Genomic DNA, 22,255 nt, shown 5'->3' with positions numbered 1-22,255 from the left:
CACAAAGCAAAAACAACAAAGTACATGTAGATTGAAATAGAATTAGACAAAATTAAAGATTAATTAAAATAATAATGCTAAGTACATGTAGATTTGAAATAGAATTAGACAAAATTAAAGTTTAATTAAAATAATAATGCTAAGGATCTTGATAAATACAACAACACATCAATGTTAACGACGAAAAACATGAAGGTATGACTATTTAATACAAGGTATGACTATTTAATACTGTCATATGTCTAACCGATGAAGGTATGACTATTTAATACAAGGTATGACTATTTAATACTGTCATATGTCTAACCGATTTTTGGAAACAAAAAGCAACGACTTAAGTTAAAAGTTCTATTAACAGTCAAAGCTGCTCTAGCAACCACCTCTGTATTAAGACCACTTGCTAAATAAGACCACTTTCTCAGCATCCCAAATGATCAAATTCAACACAATTTCACCTGTGTATAAAGACCATCTGTATATGAAAATCATTTTTCTTGGTCCCTTTAGTGGTCTTAATTGACAGGTTTGACTGTATATTATTTAACTTATATAAAAGAAATTGACTTATGTCCGCTTGTTAAGAGAAATCAGCCCTCCACTTCTCACAACAAAAGTGCAGACTAAAAGTCTTATGTAACTTATGTGATTTTTTTTTTTACTTAAGTCAGTTTATGACTTAAAATTTCATCAGGGCCAGGAGTTCAAATGCATCTTCAGAGATATCAGTTAAAATGTGGTATGAACATAACTTGGGTTATGATTATGGATTGGGGATAAATGCATATCTCTTAACACCTATATCAGAAATGATATAAATAACAGAGAGGAGGAAATGAAGATTCCTAATAAAATTTTCCATTTCTGAATGAATAAAATGTGCCGTAATCCTTTTAAGAAATATCTGATAGCCCAAAATAATTATAATCACATAATTGAGTTTCCTATATTTTTTTCAGGCTAGAATTAAAAAAAAATTATATTCTGTATAATAAACATAAACTTTATCTTAATCAATAACATACAATAATTAATTGATCATAATCAAAATATTGCCCGATTCAAAATAAAACTTTACAAAACACAAATTGGCTGGAAATTCCATCAATTGTCACCTCTATCTCTCGTATACTAGTGTAGATACTTGCATTTTGGAAGGACACACAACATCTCAAACAGTATGTTAGCACCAGTTAGAGCCGTCGTACCGAATGGGTCATATGGTGGTGACACCTGGTGGTAAAGAGAATTTTCATAATTAATATATATACACTTTAAAATGCTAGTTGGTTTAACACATAGAGAAGGTTTTTTAGCTCACCTGGCCCGAAGGGCCGGTGAGCTTATGTCATGGCGCGGCGTCCGTCGTCCGTCCGTCCGTCCGTCCGTCCGTCAACATTTCCTTTAAATCGCTACTAGTCATAGAGTTCTGCATGGATTGTAACCAAATTTGGCCACAAACATCCTTGGGGGAGGGGGAACAGAACTTGTATAAATCTTGGCTCTGTCCCCCCCGGGGCAGGAGGGGCGGGGCCCAATAGGGGAAATAGAGGTAAATCCTATAAATCGCTACTTGTCCTAGAGTTCTGCATGGATTGTAACCAAATTTGACCACAAACATCCTTGGGGGAGGGGAAACAGAACTTGTATAAATTTTGGCTCTGGTCCCCCAGGGGCAGGAGGGGCGGGGCCCAATAGGGGAAATAGAGGTAAATCCTTTAAATCGCTACTAGTCATAGAGTTCTAAATGGAATGTAACCAAATTTGGCCACAAACATCCTTGGGGGAAGGGGAACAGAACTTGTATAAATTTTGGCTCTGGTCCCCCGGGGGCAGGAGGGGCTGGGCCCAATAGGGGTAATAGAGGTAAATCCTTTAAATCGCTACTAGTCATAGAGTTCTGAATGGAATGTAACCAAATTTGGCCACAAACATCCTTTGGGGAAGGGGAACAGAACTTGTATAAATTTTGGCTCTGGTCCCCCGGGGGCAGGAGGGGCGGGGCCCAATAGGGGTAATAGAGGTAAATCCTTTAAATCGCTACTAATCATAGAGTTCTGCATGGATTGTAACCAAATTTGGCCACAAACATCCTTGGGGGAAGGGGAACAGAACTTGTATAAATTTTGACTCTGGGCCCCCGAGGGCAGGACGGGTGGGGCCCAATAGGGGAAATAGAGGTAAATCCTATAAATCACTTCTTGTCCTAGAGTTTTGCTTGGATTGTGACCAAATTTGGCCATAAACATCCTTGGGGGAAGGGGAACAGAACTTGTATAAATTTTGGCTCTGACCCCCTGGGGGCGGGAGGGGTGGGGCCCAATAGGGGATTTAGAGGTTAATATTAAAATTCCTTCAGAAAAGAAACAATGAACCTGTATTCAGAACATTACTTGGCACTACAAACCAGGTGAGCGATACAGGCCCTCTGGGCCTCTTGTTTAAACTTACTGGTGTGCTGACATATCCACTTAATGTCATGTGGAGAAATGCTGGGTAAAATTTTCAATATAACCATAGAAGTATAACACACTTGTAGTAAAAATGGGGAAAAATTTTAATGTATGGCTAGATTAGGATTTGAACCCAGAACCATCTAAACACCAGCCTGAGTGGTGATCTACCATTGCGATAGCTTCTTGGTTGCTTGCAATTTGATCCAAAACAGTTACACACTAAATAATAGACTAAATAGAATCAGTATATGAATTTATGATTATAACATATTACTTTTCATCTCAATCAAGGTTCCTACAAAAATGTTTGTAATACCAGGTATGTGTATAATGATTTTTGCTTATAACAAAGTAATTTCGTTGGTCCCCAGAGGTTTATTATAGCAGTGTTTTATATATTCCAAAAAAGTGGGCAATATCAGATAACCCACATCTAGCCAGATACAACACCCAAGTCCTCTTATAATTACCTCAACTAAGTCACCACCAACAATATTCATACCCCGACATCCTCGTACGATCTCCAATCCTTGTGCTGGTGTTAGGCCTGCTATTTCTGGTGTACCTATTATTATATATGCACATAATATGACTGGGTGTTAGGCCTGCTGCACTATCTAGGACAATCACTTGTGATCTAAACAGTTGTTTCATGCCTTATCAGCCAACATTGAACATTGTTTCCCATCGGTTTTATAATCAAACATGTGAACTGTTTAGGGTAAACAGTCAAAATTAGCTACGATAATATGTTTTCATATAAAGAGTCAGATTATTCCAACTGTTTTAGGACAACAAAAAATTCTGAAGTATATTTAGATGTACCTTGTCATTTTCTGAATTAGGGACTCTTATACTTGCCAGTTTACTGTTTACCAGTAATAAATCTAATGAGAACTTTATATTTATAATTATATTCAACAACGTGTAAAATCATTAATTGTAAAGTCTCTGTAAATGATTACCTGTTCCTGGAGCATAAGCAGGGTCAAGGGCATCAATATCAAAGGTGATGTAGACTGGCCGGTCACCCATCATCTCTCTGACCTCTGACATCAGAGGGGTCAAGGATTTATGCCAGCACTCATGGCCAAGAACAACACGAAAGCCCTGTCAGACAGTACAAAGATGAATCATATGGTTATCATATCCAAAATGGATTTTAAAGTCTTTTAATGACCTTCCCTGTATGTGTCCTTCACGTGTGATGTGTGTTTTGGGAGACTACAGTATTCCTTATGATGCTGGGAACCTTATCATCTCACTGAATCATACGCTCAGATACAGTTGGTCATCCCTCCTACCATCCTCGATACTCCAGGGGTTCCTATCACTTACAATCTCTACATCCCTGGACTATCTCATAGTAAAACTGGAGGCAACAGAACAGGTAATTTAGTCCTTTGATGCACATCAAAAGAGCCATATTACAATTTTTGCTGGCCTGTGATTGGTTCAGAATTTTTTCCTCTGAGCTGCCTTCAGTTTTACTATGAGATAGTCCAGGCGTGTAGAGATTGTAAGTGATCGGAACCCCTGGAATATCGAGGATGCCGACCTAGTTACACATCACCTTATCCCATCCACACAAGTACCATGACAAAAGGGTGAACCAGTGGTGCTAGGTTAAGAGATATACATTTAACTCAAATAATCTTTATAATATGTTTTCATAATAGTTAATGTCTTGTATATGCCTGTCATTTAATTATAGATTTGTAACTGATTATGGTGAATATTGACAGTATGACAATCACATCACAATCCTAACAAAACATATTTGGTCTTTTGTCTATATACAGGTATAGAGTTATTAGCTATTAAGTTTGACAACAGTTTGCCTATAATATTTTTCCTAAAAACATATTTAATATCATATTAATTGAATATATTAAGTTGTTTATTACTTTTGCCAATTAATGCATCTTTTGCAGTTTTCAACCCCACATAATACTGTTAAATGTTTTCCATCTGTTCACCTGTTCTTTTCCCCAGTCGTAATCTGTTATGCAGTAGTTAGAACCACGAAGACCGATCTGAATCACACGATGGCCGTCCAGACAGCCTTCCTCCATTGCACGGCGGAATGGTGTCCCATGAGCGATTTTCTCTCCCAGCATTGTATCATTGGTGTCAGCATGGGCATCGACGTGGACTAAACCTACTGGGCCATGTTTGTCCTTTCCAATGAAAAGAGATTCATTTCAGTTCAAATAAAATAGCCTAAGCTTAATTCAAGACTTTGGTAGAATGTTCATTATCAAATATCTAGTGTATTTGTAATTAGCCTGATACTGATATTTAATAATTAATTGCTCTAATTTAAAATTCTGGAGGAGTTGAAGTTACATACACACACACAACCCCCCTCCCAACTCGCATGGATTTAACAATGTTCTACAATTATGTAATGCTGATAACATCAGCATTGTATCCTATATTACATCAATCTGATTGAAATACAGATCCTTATAACCACTACGTTCAATAGAGGATCTGACAACATCATGACATAAGGGGTCATGTTAGGATGACTTAGTTTGTGTACCACGTGTACGAACTTCAGATCCAATGCATTTTCTACATCAATTGACAACGCCATTTTGTTCCAGTATACATATACAATTAGCTTATACAATTAGCTTATACAATTAGCTTTGTTATGCTGTTTGGGCGAGATGACTTTGTACACGAAAATAATTCTGACAGTTTTTCCAAACCATTTCGTCCCCTTAAAGTCACATTCAAGATTCTTGCAGCAGCAATTTGATTGGCCATTTCCAAAGGTCACTTAGACATGACCCCTCATGGGATGTTGTCAGATCCTCTTATCAAATGCAGTGATAATGATATTATATAAACCAGTTTTTTTCATAATGTGAATCTCGACTTAATATTGTGTCTCAAAAGAAAGAAGACAATATCTTTCTGTAACAGATAATTAGCTATGAGAACAGAAAGAGTTAAAATATGGCTGATGTCTTTTTTAGAGGTTTTTCATTCACAACTTACATTTCCGTTACCATGTCAGTTTCAATTTTTTCACTCATATCTATAACAGTATGCTGTAATGGACACATCATTTCTTACTGCTTTTCTACATAAATGTATGAGACTACCAACCGACATAGTAATATAACGAAAGAATCAAATCACAGATCATTCAATTAAATATTCACGAGGGATTTGATTTGCAACTCCTCGCAAATTGATGCAAACTTTTGCAAAGATATATCCCTCTTGAAATTGAGTGATTTACAGTACAGTTGAACCTGCACATAAAAGATCACCCAAGGGACAAGAAAAAGGGGCTTCTAAAGCCAAGTATTTTTATATAATATACACAGGTCAAATTGTACGTGTTAAAAATGGCCATTTGAGACCCTAAGAAAGCGGTCTTAATATGCAGGTGGTCTTTATATAGAGGTGGCCGCTAAGGCAGGTTTTACTAATTATATATAAAATAAAGGTATATAATACATTACCCTAATGGCCTGTAGGATTGGATAGGTCATTGTATGATCCCCTCCCAGGGCCAGAGGTATACACCCAGTCTGTACGATACGTGAGAAATGGTTCCGGATGTCTTCACAAGCCTTTGGTAGGTTGTACAGGTTCAAATTGACATCTCCCACATCAGCAACTTGGAAGGAATCAAATGGTGAAGCCCCTAGCACAACAAAGAGTAAATTATGGTTTAGATATCACATGCAGGATAAAAGGCCCAAAGGACATGTACTAACTATTAACCTCAGACACATGAACTGTAAATGCACCAGTACATATCTTAATTGTAATCATATTTCAGCACATTTCATATGGTAACTTTGCGTTAAATATATGGTTGCACTATACATTTGCAATTACATTTTCAGCAAGTCATTGCTAAAGCATGACATTGTTCAAAATCTATTTTTCTCTAAAATCTTATTGTCATATTGTCAAACATGTCAATAATTTCTCAATATACAGAAAAATATATTAACTGTATTCGACCTAATAAATGCCCATATCCCTATAAGAGCCCCTCCCCTTTTTGAGGCCTCATTTCAATATTGCGCAGGCATTCAACCAAAACTATAATAATTTCATCTCATGAAGCACCTTTTCATTTTTCAATTTTTTTAATAAAATGCACTGGGCGCTTATTGGGTCAAATACGGTAACACAAAAATAATTATTTCTAGAGAGAAAAAAATCTGTAAACATAAGAATGCTAAATGAAAAAAAAATCCGTAAACACAAAGATGTCCAGTTCTCCAAGTTCTCAGATAAACATGTATTGCTACATCTCGTATTTTGAATAAACACAAGATTTTAAGCTTACCTGTTGAGATGTTGAGTTTACGTATCAGTGATGATTCCGTCCGTATTTGTCGAGGACCAAATCTGGTGCCCGATCTGTTAGATGTACCAATGTCTAGTGGAACACCAACAAAGCAGGCATACAAACCTGTTAGATATAAGCAAATCAAATATTTAGTAACAAAGTGCAGCATTAGACACATGAAAATTGACTGCAATGTAATCCAAAGATCACTTTACTAGCCTAAGTAACAGAACTGGAAAAAATTATTGAGGAAATGTTCACAAGAAGTCTATCTGACCTTAGAGAGCTTGAATGAAGGTCATGGTCATTCATTTAAACAAACTTGGTAGCCCGTTAACCCAGCATACTACAGACCTAATATCACGTTTGTAAGCCTTTATGTAGTTATAGTTGAAAGTTATTTTTATGAATTTTAGACTGTGACCTTGAAGGTCAAGGTAATATATTTCAACACATTAGAAAGCCCTATATCCTAGTATTCTAGAGACCAAAAGGTTTTACTGATTTATTGAATTTGGTCTATTTCACTCCAGTCACCTTTTGATAAAAGGTCAAGGTCAATTATTTGAACAAACTTTGTTACATGTATTTATCTAAGCAAATGCTAATATTAACAGGTCCAATACATTTTGTACATGTATGTTTGTCAGATCAGTCATGTCTCTGAACATATCGGGTATGTTTCTGAAATAGGCTAAGTGACTGAGCTAAAAAAAGGAATTTATAAATTTTGTTTCAAAATAACTAATTAACTTCTGAATATATATCAGCCCCTGTCATAAATGTATAATCATAGCCACCTGTGCATGAATACTGCTCTCCTGTCATCTCGTCCTAGCTACCTTCTCGGTGAACTTTCACCCCCTAATCCACACGCTGCCCATTGGTCATAGGCAGGTGTGATAGCCTGAGAATTCATTCTCTCAGATTGTCCCGATGCAGAAGGACCGCTAGTGTAAAAATAACAAGATTTCACTGACTGATTACATGACTCTAGACAAATCTTCAAGGATCACAATCGTCTTATGGATTTATAGTACCCATCGGTAAACATAGACTTAGTGGACTTGTTCGTGTTATCTGCTTGTTCTATGATATGTAGCCTACATAGATTATAGGGCAGGTACTACAGTAACGGTAATGTTTAATTCTATTTCCTCACCGCTCGCATCATTTTGCACTGGAAGTCGCATCATGGAGGCAATTCCTCCAGCTCTTGGCATATCGTGTCCCGATAATGGTTCATTAAAATTGCCATTTGAAGTGCAGGTACTTGAAAATAGTCTGCAAGCCCTTATAGCAGACGATCTTGTTAATCTGCCCAACATTTTGACAGGTGCTCGCTGAAGTCTCGTCTCTTTCGATAATTCACGAGAACGTGTCACGGAAGTTGGTTCAAGTTGGTATGGTTACAGCGTCAAGATGGCGGCTAATGGACCGTCCGTAAGTGCATTATTTCAGTGATTTGTTTATTTTAGTGGCTGTTAAATATTAGAAGTATCTAATACATACATTCGTATTCGTGAAGTTATATCAATGATTTGTTATGATTGATCTTAACAACCGAGACTTCGATGCCTGTATTATAGTGACAACATGACTTAATAAAAGATGCATCTTAGGCTTTAAAGCATCCTAATTCAGACATTCACATGAGAATAACATGAAAAAAACATCTCAACTCGTCTTGAATTAATAAATTGATATCAAGACAGATTGCTTTGTGGTACAAGCATAGCAGTAAAAACACTTGTTTCATGTAAAATGTACGTCTCGCTCTGGTAATACTTTCGACACTACTGTCAGTATAGGCAGTATACAGTTAAGAGTTTTGTGTGAATGCACCATATTAGGCCTACCGTAGGCATCAATAGCAAGTGTCCATATTTCGCCGGGGTCCACATTTCGCCATTTTCATGATAACAAGTGATAATTTGGTTATCATGTCATTAGATGAGCACAGAATCAGTAAGAAATGAGGATAATCTTACTAACAATACTCAAAAAATGAATCTCCATCCCACATCGTTAATTCGACCCTTTTTCCGCTGCGGTTCTATAGAAATACCGACGACATCCTGTGGGGGTATCAAAGAGATTGACTTGATAGAAAATGTTGTTTAAAGCTTGTTTATTGTGTCTGAATCCACACAATTTGAAATAAGTGGCGGTTCTAATAATCAAATGACAGTGGATGGGCATAAATTTACTTCATGTATTTTTTATATCTACATTTAAATCGTCTTTATTTACCAAAATGGCGAAATATGGACACCCTATGGGAAAATGTTTCCTGAAATCGAGAGTTATTGTAACCCTATTCATACAAAAAATGTAGTATCCTTACTTTTGTGAGTATTTAAATTTTGTAAAAATATGAGGAATCTTTCATTTAGACTGTTAATTGTATCTCTTTTACAAACAATAAAAATCGGCTCTGAGAAAAACAAGTGAAAAACGGCGAAATATGGACACCGGACACCCGCTCTACTCACATTAACTCAATGCATCGGTATCAGTACATACTGTCTATGAGTTGACAATGTTTTAAAATCAGACGAAAATGAGACATGTGATCATTTGTTGCATTTTAATCTACAGTGTATCTTCTGGTCTGTTACGTTTAAAAGGCTAAAAGCTCATTTTACTACAAACTCATTATTTAATGTTTATTATTGTTAAATTTCAGCTTGTTTCTACTACAAACTCATCAAAACATAAGAAAAGCAGTTCACAAGATGCCAAACTTCTGCGACGACCCAGAGCCCCAAAACCATTACCACCACTGCCAACACCTTCTCCAACAAAGAACCCCAATTCACCAGTGAAACCATTCTATGAAACATATGACTATGATACAGATATCCCAACTCGTGAAACACCAGTGACGATTCGACAATCTCCCACACCCAGTGTTGTACCTAGTTTGATATCGCCACCACCATCAGAATCTAATCCAACACGAAAACACTACTTATACAGACATGTAATCCAACATGGATCCCAGCAAACTAATGTGACTTTTGTCAGCAGAGATGACAAGAAATTCATATTAGATCCTTTGTATAGGGTCAAAACAAGTCTTGGAACTTATGTTGATGGAAAATCCTTGATTAAGCCATTCAAACCAAGGGGACCAGAGAGTTTCCCTGCCCGACCACCTCGGAGACATCCTGAAATATTTCATGTAGACTATGTAGATGATATAAGGTATTATGCTCCGCCAACGTTTACTTTGGAAACGTTTATGATGGAGATTTCGGACAGACAGAGACTGCCAATGAGGAGTGTGAAACAAGCTGTATGCTCTAGACATAACTACAGGAAAATGACAAAGTTACTTGCAGAGCAAAACACAAATGACCTGTCACAGGATGAGGTTCACACCAACACCTTGACCCCTGAAGGTAGGGCTAAACATTTTATATTGGTCTCAAGATAATGATTTTTGACAGAAATTTGATTTGAAATAATAATTAGGGATGATATCCAGACCAAAAGGAGAAACAAAAACCAACTAAATGCATAATGATAAAGTTGTGTTTCTTTTCTCATATTGTAATCCAATTCCACTGTTATAAGAGATTTTTCTTGGTTTGAAAAATAAAGTATAAATATAACTTGTCTAAAAAGAATTTCACAGGGATCAGCATGTTTGGCCAGTATAGTCAGGTTACTAGATTGTACAGGTTTATAAATGTACTATCAATGAAGAAGGAAAATGTAATACAATGATGCCCAAACATACAGTGACTAAACAAGGACCAGTTTTACTGTATGTTAAAGGGACAATTCAGTCTAGGAAAAGGAAAATGTGATAGATTTAAACTGGAATAGACAGATCCGAATAAGATAATTGCAGGTTTTAACAGGTTATGTTGTATGAAATGTTGAAAATTTTGATAACCCTATAGGCTACATGTATCAGTTTAATGCTTTATATACTCAGACTTCTTGTCATATTAATTACATAATATATTAAAATACTGAGCACTTATACTGTATCTATCCAAAAGGACAAAGTATTCCTCCTGTTGAGCCCCGAATCCCACAGAAGCAGCTTCTGATTGAGATGGCAGCCATGATAAAACAACATGTCCGCGATTTAATGAACACAGAAGTGAAATCAGTGATTCGACCACTCAAGCGATACAGTCCAAGCCACCATGATGCAGATGTTCCCCACACAGAAATTATTCTATATGAGGATGATACAACAGAGGTGGCCAGTAGGAGTCAGCAGATCCGACAGTATGTGATTAATTGACTTATAAATTGATAAAATCAAAAAATTGATATTTTTTTTATTTCAAAATTAGTTTCTGATCCAACATCAAGCAATATATTTGAGTTATATGTCATAATTATAAATTTCTTTTTAGAAAAAGTTATAATCCCATTTTAATTTTGTAAATGAATATAAGTCCCTTAGTCTTAGATTGATCTGGCATCTGATTTTACCTTTTAACTTTTTCAGAGATACAGAGATTCCCTCTGTTGATTCCATGTTCCACTCGGCTAGGTCTCGTTATTTCCAGGGTTCTGGTCGCAGTCAGTCACCCTTCAGTAAGTCTCTACGAAACGTAATTGTAATATCTTGTGTGTTAGACTGTTAGTTAGTGTTAATTGAAAGATGAATATTTAAATTGGTCTATGCATTATATATATATATGGTAAGTTATGACATGTAAGGTATGCTATCACTCGTAGTTTATCAAATTATTAAAGGGACAATTCAATCTAAGACAACATTAAAATCTGTACATATATCGGGGAAAAAACCGGTTCTAATGGAAATTAGATCAGTCGGTTTTACTGTGATATGCTAGAAAAACCATGGTGGTGAAATGTGTGTGAAACTTTCAAACTCGCTCGCTGTCCGCCATTACACATTGTGGTCGAACATCTTGTATGCCGAACCCTTGCTCGTAAAATGCAACTTTTGTCTAGAACTGCTCAAATCGCTCTGACAGTAGTGGTTTACCTTATAGATGAATTGTCTTGCCTAAGAATCATTTTATTACCTCCTCAGTGGTTATGTAGTTCATTTGTTTAACGTGCGTGACTTTGGCTCGGGAATGGGTACAGAGAACATACTGTACCTGCTTAATCGTATTGATCAACGATTTGTAGTTACAACGGTATCAATAAAATACTTAAAAATAACGTAGAATTTGTCAATATATTGAGTTAAATGTTTCATAAGAAATGTAGAACAATACATTTATGCCATATTTTGCTTCTTGGTTATATAAAAGAATTAACCCGAGTGAATTGTCCCTTTAACCCTTGAAATTTCATAATGGACTGTTCTAGTCCTTGTTTTAGGAGAGTCTAAATGCGTTTTCAAGGGTAAAAAATTATGTAGCTACATTTCAAAGCAGAGATATTTAATACCTTTATTTGAATGAATGGTAAATTATTACTTTTAAAAACATATATAATCCTACGTCATAGGTTTTCACACAAATCAATTCCAACATGAATTTTGTTTTCTTAAGCACTAAATATTGAAAGACATTGCTCAAATTTAAGATTTGATTGCATATTTTTTTGGGGATATATACAATGTACAATGTTTTTTAATTTTCTTAGCAGCAGCACCTGGAGATGGTAATGGAGTTATCTCCCCTTCAGAACTTGCAATATTAGATTCCCTTATCAATGGTGGCAGAGCCCTGAGTTTGAAGGTAAATTATTGTAAATAAAAGTTAAAGGCAGTATCAATAAAAGATATATTTTAAATAATACTCTTTTATTTTAACAGATTAGATTAAATTATCATTGAAAAATAATCCAAAATTGTAAAATTTGGTTTTAATTGTATACTGATCGACATATATACTGGAGACTATTAAATCACCGAGAAGTGTGTATAAAATAATTCAAAAAGCATGAGCATGTATATTTCAAAATGTATTTATATAACATGCATAGGACATCTACTTTTTGATTAAGTTGCTATGAATGGTAAATCAATTGAAAATCAATTAACTTAATACTAGTACCTGAATACAGCTGTTGGTGTTGCTGTTCAACTGTCATCCTCATCAGCCAGGTCTATTCATCTACGAGGGTTTCAACCCTTTTCCTGGTACTCTCTCCGGATGGTGGGTCAGTAGGGGTGATCAGTCCCTACTCTCCGACAGTTAGCTTCCAGCTACTTTCAGTTCTGCGTAGCCTCCGTCTCCAACACTCTAACAGCAGGCTTCCTTGTCTTCCCTATGATGCAGAGAGCTAAGAATATCCTCCAGCATGACTAGCTGAGGAATCCTCCTTGGAAGTTCCATGCCTACCAGCCTTTTCTTTTTTTATATTTATTATATTTTCAAAGATTTTACATATACAGATACATGGTTATCTCACTAACACCATACACACCTCCTCACATCATATTCAGCATAATTTCAATATATTGCCATCTTCATGTATTACAATCATCCTCAAAAATTGACCATCACATTCACATCCCACCGCCTCATCAAAGATCATCATTCATACTTACATGTCATTAATTAAGCATACCAATATATTATTAACTCATCCAAGATAATCATACACAATCGACCCACTGACATCCTCATTCAACATGACATGAATATAATATTATTATCATGAGTCATCATCCTTATAACATTTATCATCATATACACTTACATCATCATTCAATATGATATCAATAAGATTATCATCCTCATCAGTGGTCAACAAACACGTCATCATTCATCATAAAATCACTGTATCATTTCTATACTTATCATCAACACAATTACATTATTCATCCTTATCATCTATCACCCTACAAGCATACTACCATAACATTACATTTCAACATGACTTCAATATATATTTTCATTATTAGCATGCCCTAATCATTATCATACTTCTAAATGTGATCAAATAAAAAACTGAGTCTCTGACACATCGAAACATACTTACAAAACACTGGCAAGTGGACATACTTGAGACACACACACACACACACACCTATACAAAACACACACATATAAAAGACACACACAATGAGAGAGAGACAGGGGGGAGGAGAGAGAGAGAGAGAGAAAGAAAGAGGAGGGGTCAGAGAGGTCAGACTTTCAGATATTATGGCTCATTACTTACACAAGTAGAGGAGCTTAACTGATATTAATGATGCATGCGATTTTAGTGTATAGCATGACCGAGTTAATTTAGTCAAGTTCAACAAGTTTTATCCACTTTTTCCATTCGTTAACAAATTTTGCGTGAAAATACTCCCCTTTGCTGTAAGCAATGTGTCTCTGTACTTTATAGTAATCTTGAATCAAATTAACCAAAACCATAACATTCAATGAACCATGTAAGCATCTGGTTCTATATATGTAGTGTTTAATAAGAAGAATAATTTCATTGTCAGTTCTGTTATATAGACCTGTAGGTTCACATAGTCTAAATATCATTGCTTGTTTATTTACGGCAAAGGGAATAAAAAGAACTTCTAATAAATCTTCAAAGCTTGTCAGAAAATTTTGAACCTCATTACATTCCCATGAATATGGAAAATTGTCTCCCTTTCTATAATGCAAAAAGTACAATGTGGGTTATTTGTGAGGCCAATCTTGTAAATAAAAGAGTTAGTTTATAAAATGTGATGATTTATTCGAAATTGAAACCATTGGAATTTAGTATTGAGAGTTACCTTGAATGAAATAGAATATATCTTTTTCCATGTGTCATTATTGCAGCCTTTTCTTCCACATGAGTATCCTTTGGGTTTTTTCGCTCATAGGCTGACTCGCATCCTGTCTCCCATGAATAGTCAGTTCCACCATATCAGTTTCTTCTTGCTAGGAGATAACAGCACTATGTCTGGTCTTAGTGTTGTCTCCACCACCTGTGGTAAGGCCAACTTTTTCCCTCACAGATCGACACGCATCTCACAGTCTCCTGTACATTATAGGATGCCTAAATTGGTCTTGCTTGCTGATTTCATCCGTGTTTCAAACCATACTACAGTCAGATCTCCAGGGTTAACCTTCACTTCTCTGATCAGTTGACTAGCACACTTGTATGTTCCACACATTCCAGAAAACCGGGTACCTTAACTTGCTGAAGTATCCAAATATTGTTAGAAGATATGTATGTAATCTGATCTCGTCTTGCATTTCAGATTCGTTTTACTTTCCTCAGCTCCTTTAGTCGATCACTTAGATGGTCCCTGAGTTGACTGAGCCCTTCTTTCTCTTCCTCAGAAAACCTTCTGTATTGTCTTGTTTAAGCTTGTATATCTCCTTGGATCTGTTAAATTTTTCTTGGGTGTTACAACTGAATCTTACACAGACGAACTTTTAACGATACTTGTTCTCAATCGTTGTTCTCAATCATTGTTTTCAATGGTATACACTACATAATCTTACCTCTAACCTATCCACACTCCCTGTCAATGATTTTCCCAGTATCTGCTCAGTACTGTAGATCCTCATTTAGTGAGTTCCATTCCTTGCTGTCCATGGCTGGCTATTTCACCTTCTTCAGTCTTTCCTGAAGAACATCTTGCTGTGCTCGAGTTGTTTTGTTCATCGCTGTTTCCTTGTTTCATCATGTTGTTCACCAGGGGCTGTGTGGTCCTCAATGCACTGGTGTGTCTCCTGATCAAGATCCTTCCGCGGCTCATCAGCTTCGGCTGTGCGCTGCCTCTACATCTCAACCTTCATACACCTCGTCCTTGCTTGGTGAATTTACAGTCCTTTATATTCCTACATTTCCTTTCCATTGTATCAATCCTGTTGAGTGTTTCATTCCTCCTCTCTCTCAGAATATCATGAGGGTATTTTTCTGTAACCTTTGTTGTAGCTTTCTTGAAGTGTTCTTTCACAATGTAACAAGCCATTCTTATTTAAACACAAAAAAAGTGTTAGTTGTTAAAACGTTACTTTCATAATTTCATTGCATCTTTGATATATTTTGTTTTAGGCACATTTTATATCTGAGCTACCGGACATCAACCCCCTAATACGTACAGTGACCTACATCAACCTATCATTCAACGACTTTACGGTAAGTACATTGCAGTTGTCCTGAATCAGACATGTAATTTTTAATGTAACACATTAAAAAACATACATGTATTGTATGATATGATACTCTTTTGAAATTGACTCGAGTACTGATCTTTTGAATTATTTGTATCTTCAGCTCTTTCCCCGTTCCATACTTGATGTAAAACAGTTGGTGACACTGAAGTTGAGAAACAATCCTCTGCGGGAATTGCCACCAGACATACAACGCCTGAAAAATCTGAAAACTCTGGTGGTGTCTTTCTGTCTACTACAAACTCTGCCCCTCGGGTATGTATACTATATACAACTCTAGGAACTATAGGACGAAGGGGTATCACATAGGATTGTTTTACGGCCACTCATACGGCCCACTCAGTGATAAGCTTAGTATCAGCTGCAAAGTGTATGTTATTCAAAACATCTAATTTTATTTTAGCTCATAGTAATTTCAGAGGTCAAAGGTCAAATGGCAAAAATTGACGTTTTCATTGCTTAACCCATCATTAAGAAATATTGGAGTAGAAATAATATTTTTGCAGTACTGTATTTGCCTTCACATCATGGATTTGTAATGTTCAGTTTAGAAAAGTGATGAAACATTGAGGAAATAGGATACAGTGACATAGTTAAGCATTTGTTTTATTTTAGCATTAAAAGCTTTAAAAAAATTTCTGAAAAACTTTATTTTTCAAAGATCTGATAGCTTGAGATTGATGTTTAGTACTGCATGTGGATATTGATATGACTTGCTCAAGATGATTACATTTAAGGGTCAATTTGGCTTGGTCACATGTATAAAATTTGGTCATAATCATTCAATTAATGGTGTCATATGATCACTAAGCATCCTCTATTCTCCCATGTTTAAAGCAGGTTTATAAGTTATTTAACTTTGTTTTATGAGCTAATCTCAAGCATCACCAACATCAAATGTAGGATGTTAGAATTGTGCATTGACTCAATTTGGGACCTTCTTTCCTGGCTTCATAGATCAAAATACTATATTTGTTTAATTATTTCATAGCTTTAGAGTGATTTTTAGCACATTATTTGGATTTTGACATGATCTGATGAAGATGATTGCATCATAGGGTCACATGAGCTGGGTGACGGGGATAAATTAGGTAATATTCAAGAAATGGTATCGTCTGTCAACCAAGTATAATCTAGTTTAAACCATTTAAATTTGTTTTAAGAGATAATCCCAAGTAACACATACATTGCAAGTAGGATGTAAAATTTATTGCTACTACCCGATTGCATGATATTGTAAAAGGCGACTAAATTTGGAACATTTATCTCGTGGTCTAGCAAACAATATTCAGCATTTACTGCTCATTATGAGAGTGTATTTCCTTGAAATTAACTGGTTTGAAATACCAGGAAAGCGTTCATGAGAAAGAAACCTTATCTATGATGTTTGAGACAGAAATCCAATATATTTTGATCTAGGTAACCACGAGAATTAATATCGCTGATTTGGATGCCTTTTACGCATGCAATGGGGCATCAGTCATAATTCTGATATTCTACCTCTAATGTAGGCGTTGCTTGAGGTTCTTTCATGAAACAAATTTAAATAGCTTAAACACTTGCTTTAAATATGGAAATACAGAAGGTACTTAGTTGAGAGATGATACCATTGATTGAATGTAATCTATTTTTTCCCCATCACACAACTCGCTCATGCGACCCTATGATGCAATACTCTTGAGTAAATTGTGTCGAAATCCAAACAAAATGCTGAACGTCACTCAAAAGCTTTCAAATGGTTAAAGTCTTTTGATCAGCAACAAAAGTAAGATTCCTTTAGTTGCCTTTTATGATTATCATGTAATGGAGCATTAGTCATAATTCTAACATCCTACATTCGATGAAGGTGTTGTTTGTGATTAGCTCATAAAACAAGTTTAAATCATATAAAAACCTGCTTTAAACATGAGGAAAACAGAGGGTGTCTAGTGGACAGATTAATAAAATTAAATGAATTTTATGCACGTGACCCAGCCCATATGACTCTAAGATGTAATCATCTTAAGCTTACTTAAGGCCATGTCAAGATCCATCCATATGCAATACTAAACAGCCCAAAGTGATACCCCTCCTTTATAGGAAAAGCTATAAAAGTTAAAAGGAAACAGGCTTTTATTTCTAAATTTTTATTTGCATACCGCAGTCATCTTATGTTTCCAGTAGTCATCATAATTAACGTGTGTTAGTTGATTATCACTTGATATAGATTTAGACGGGCAATATTGCATTTATTTGGTGTTGAAGCTTCATCTTAGGCCATGGATATAGATGTTCTGACGGTATTACAATTGATATATGAAAATTTTAATTCATTTCTTACAGTTTGTTTTCACTGCAAAAGCTGCGTCATCTGGATATCTCCTACAACAAGATTACTTTTGTTCCAAATGAAATCAGTCAATTCAGGTATATCGGTCATTCTCTCCTAAAAATAAATACCAAGAAATTATTTTAATGATTACTGCTGTTTTTGTTTCGTTAATTCATTGTAATAGTTATGAACAAAAATCATATCAGATTCCAGTAAGCAATATAGTATTGTTGTATACATATTCAAGTACATATTGTTTGCTGTTTGATATGTTTTCTTTCCATTAGAATTCTATAACAAGGCCAACTACATTTTCCCTTACAGAATATCAGCTAGTCACAAGTTAGAATAAAACAAACATGTTGCTAAGAGATTGTAGAAATTTTATTCTATCCAATTATTTCTCTCTTTTTAAATATGATAAGATGAAAAGAATTATCATAATATTGATTCAATGGTGTCCTTGTGTATAGGTCCCTGAGAGAACTCAACATGGAGGGGAACCAGTTACCAGCCATGCCATGTGGTGCTCTACTCCTGGAACTTAACTATCTCAATGTCAAAAACAACTTCATGCATCCTCTGTTTTGGAAGGAAAATACTCGCAACCAACCTCAGGTAATTAGATTAGTTGTAAACAAGTTATCAGGGATTAGAATAAAATTTTAACTAGCATTTACGGGAAAATTACATACAAAAAAGTTATAAAAGAGAACTTATCAGATATTAGGCAATAGTAATTAAGTAGGTCATGAATCAGGCAGTTAGTGTCTGACTTGTATGTAGTAGATTCCTTTGTAAGAAATAAAATATTAGAATTCAATTTTCTTTACTCGCATGTCACCTTGAAATGAGCTTCATTTCATGGTCTAACCACTACAATCGGGCTACAGATCACCTCAGTGGTTCCACTCAATGTATTCATTTACCTACATCATTTAGCATAAAGCATGGATTAAATATTACTTATAATTGGCACTTTCTAAGAAATTCTAGAAAGCGGGTAGTGATACATTTATTCTAACTTTGTGCCTTAGAAAATTACATTTATTCAAGTTTCTGATATTACAGAGGTTGATTGACATGGCAGCTCTTACAATGTGTAAGTCTGAGTTGTACAAGAAAACAGAAGGTCTGGCTCCCTCTGTTATCAACGTGTTGTCCAGGTAAATGCACAAAGCAAATTTTTTAATCTATATAAGATAAACTTGATTCAATTAAGAATGTATTACTTTTATGTCCCAAAAATCAAACTTATACAAGATTTTGATGTCAATGTTTGTCTGTTTTTCTATCAAGATCCAAGGTATAAGATTTTTCTACCTGGTCTCAGGAATATAAACAAAACCATTTCTATGCGCTTTGGGAATATTTCCTTTAGCATTTAAGTAGTTTATCAATTCTTTTAGATGAACAGTGTCCCTTAACTCAAGATGAAAGTTGGTAGATAATTTACAACAATTTAAAATGTAAGAGAAAAAAAAACCTTTAAATTACTAATTGTGTTATATTATTCAACAATACATGTATATGTTTCCTGTATATTATCAAATCCACCTAAGTTTTTAAAATGACTCGTTTGTAGCCGTTCGACCTGTGATTGCTGCCACGGACCTTTATATGGACCCGGTCTGAGGATTATACGTCCTGTTAGTAAACTCCACGGTATCATTAATCTGCCGTTCATCTTCCGCGCCTGCTCACCTCACTGTCTCAAAGACTTCAAAAGCAGCAAAGAGACTCTCTCAGAAATTTTGTACGGTGCTAGGGAAGGAATGACAGACGAAGAGGAGGAGGAGGAGGAGGAGGAAGAAGAGGAAGAAGGAGAATAGAAGTAAAATAATAGATTATTATATTTAAGGTATTAGATAAAATGACAGAAAAAGACATAAAAGTTTGGCAATATTGATGTGATATTCATAGTGTCATGAACATATTACTGTAAATAAATTTATTTTTGTGGCAACTTAATTTCACGTTTTTGGTATGAGCCACAAATTTACAGCAATTCAATTTCATGAATTCTGATTTAAATATTACAAAATTACAGTACATGTTTAATGATGTTTTATTAGCTTTCGCTAACATTATTCATTTTCGCGATATCACTTTGGTCACAATATTCGCGAAATTATTCCCACTCGAAAATAAATTTATTTACAGTAATATACAATGTAAATTATTTAAAAACTGCTACAACCAGGTTGTTGTAAGAATGTGGTGATTTGATGTATCAACAGTTTCTGGATGATTTAGTGTTAATACTATACTGTCTTTTCTAAGCATTATAATCTTTTCAGTGGATATTGATCGTATTTATTAATGATGGAATAATGTACCACTCCATAAACAAGATATTTTTATAAAGGATCAATTGGAGAATGCTATATTAATTGGTTGAGAAATATAAATTAATAATTCTCCTTTAGATAATTTACATTCATGTGATCTAAATGTAATTATTATTTTTTCCACAAACAGTTCTGATATATATCAATTCTAAGCTAAGACAATATGTGATAAGAGTACAATGTCTAATAATAATTATCAAATATAAAAGTTTTATTCCTCAATATTTTTTTACAAATAATTTATGCATATAACGGTATATTCACATTTTCTTCTAGAAAAAGGTCTATGCAAATAAGGCGATAACTCGGTATATATTTGAACATTGTTTATGATATAGACATTCAGCACATGTTAAATTCAGATCACTTTTCATTAAAATCTGTATTTTTGAAAATGTCCATTTTGCAGTTACAACAATTATTTACTGGGAATATTTTCATACACCTTTTGAAATAAACCCACAGTTAAACAACTTTTGCACAATCTCTTGTTACTTTGATGTTATTCCATGCGAGATACAGTTATTGTCAATATACCATATTTGTACAACAATATAGAATAGCTTGAAGACAATAAAAATGTAGGGTTTAGTAATCTGGTTTTGGACTGTTTCAATATCTACATAGAAAATCATTATCATGTTTTCAGTGATGTAACACTTCCGTCAAAATGAATCTTTTAAAAAAAACTGTGATTATTAGTGCCAATGTGTTGTTGAGTTTCATACAGAGTTATCCACCCATGTGAGAGTTTTCGGATTGCTATCGTATTAGGTTTTGTGAGAAAGTTCTCACACATAAATGTTGTTTCTCTCCAAGACCAATGGGTTAACAGCCAATGCCTGCTCACTGAATGTACAAAATTTAGTGCTAAGTAACTTATTTATTTATTTAATATGGAACTTGAATTGGTTTTTATTGGCCAAAAACGCCATGGTCAAAGCAGAAGTACATAGTATTCAATATATATTAATTAAACCCGTACATCTGTTTTGTACTGTCATTGCCATATCTGAAGCTTTGCCAAAGAGACAAAGTGGTACTTTTTAATAAGATATATGTAATTTGTTTCTAAAATTGTATTTGACACCAATAACTCACTCTGTCTTAAATTGATCATTCAAAGATTTTAATTTTTTAAATATTTTAAGACGATCATATTATCATACTCTTTGCAATCAAGTTTAGTTGACATGTACAGTACCACAATTCACAACTTTTGTTATTGTCTTTTGATCAATGGTATTTTAATGAATTAATACAAAAGACTAAAATATAAATTGAGAACACATGTAAGGTACCCATGTCCATTACTATTGTTGACTGTTATAAATAGTATAAATGTTTGTTTATGAATTTTATAAAATCCATCACTTCACAATCATAGAAGATATATGCTAAAAAAAACTGTTGAACTTGTCGTTATATTGTTGATGTGACCATATTCCAGTACAATATATCCTAAATCTAGAGGGAATATTCCAATACGATATATCCAGACTCCAGGAATTGAAATAAATCATTTTCTCTATGATTGTTTCTTTTCAACTCCCTTAATTACATGTATTAAATATTTCAGTATTAAATAAGTATTGAAATAAATGCTCCGTCTGTGATACGTCTATACAAACCCTCGGAGGAAGTATCAATATTTTACTGGAATAGCCCTTTGATGTATGACTATCTGTGATATTAATATCAATTACTGCAATCAGTTGGTAATAAACAAAATGAAATACAAC

General features: G+C 34.7%; 2 protein-coding genes across 5 annotated transcripts; one reads left to right on the top strand and one right to left on the bottom strand.

The window, feature by feature from the left end:
* Window positions 1-255: 255 nt before the first annotated feature.
* On the bottom strand, window positions 256-13,071 carry LOC138306952 (agmatinase, mitochondrial-like). 3 transcript variants are annotated; one of them, XM_069247543.1, is made up of 8 exons: window positions 12,792-13,071; window positions 11,245-11,357; window positions 6,781-6,906; window positions 5,939-6,123; window positions 4,433-4,633; window positions 3,419-3,563; window positions 2,924-3,018; window positions 256-1,230 (listed from the first exon to the last, which is right to left on the bottom strand). In XM_069247543.1, the coding sequence occupies exons 2-8, from the start codon at window positions 11,288-11,290 to the stop codon at window positions 1,129-1,131; spliced, it is 900 nt and encodes a 299-aa protein (XP_069103644.1). In that variant the 5' UTR covers window positions 11,291-11,357; window positions 12,792-13,071; the 3' UTR covers window positions 256-1,128. The 3 variants fall into 3 exon arrangements, with proteins under 3 accessions (XP_069103644.1, XP_069103643.1, XP_069103645.1); XM_069247542.1 differs by lacking the exons at window positions 11,245-11,357; window positions 12,792-13,071 and adding an exon at window positions 7,946-8,111; XM_069247544.1 differs by lacking the exons at window positions 11,245-11,357; window positions 12,792-13,071 and adding an exon at window positions 7,584-7,749.
* LOC138306950 (leucine-rich repeat-containing protein 63-like) lies at window positions 8,091-22,254 on the top strand. Of its 2 annotated transcripts, none has more exons than XM_069247541.1 (11): window positions 8,091-8,226; window positions 9,473-10,190; window positions 10,800-11,034; window positions 11,261-11,349; window positions 12,382-12,473; window positions 15,733-15,816; window positions 15,955-16,106; window positions 18,174-18,257; window positions 18,636-18,780; window positions 19,234-19,328; window positions 19,748-22,254. In XM_069247541.1, exons 1-11 carry the CDS (start codon window positions 8,206-8,208, stop codon window positions 19,992-19,994), a joined length of 1,962 nt encoding a protein of 653 aa, XP_069103642.1. In that variant the 5' UTR covers window positions 8,091-8,205; the 3' UTR covers window positions 19,995-22,254. The 2 variants fall into 2 exon arrangements, with proteins under 2 accessions (XP_069103642.1, XP_069103641.1); XM_069247540.1 differs by having other exon boundaries at window positions 12,379-12,473.
* The last annotated feature ends 1 nt before the right edge of the window (window position 22,255 follows it).

Source organism: Argopecten irradians, chromosome 14, assembly GCF_041381155.1.
Source record: "Argopecten irradians isolate NY chromosome 14, Ai_NY, whole genome shotgun sequence".
In the NCBI taxonomy this organism is placed as follows: domain Eukaryota; kingdom Metazoa; phylum Mollusca; class Bivalvia; order Pectinida; family Pectinidae; genus Argopecten; species Argopecten irradians.
Note: the sequence above shows the minus strand (reverse complement) of the source record. Positions and strands in the feature narration are given on the sequence as shown.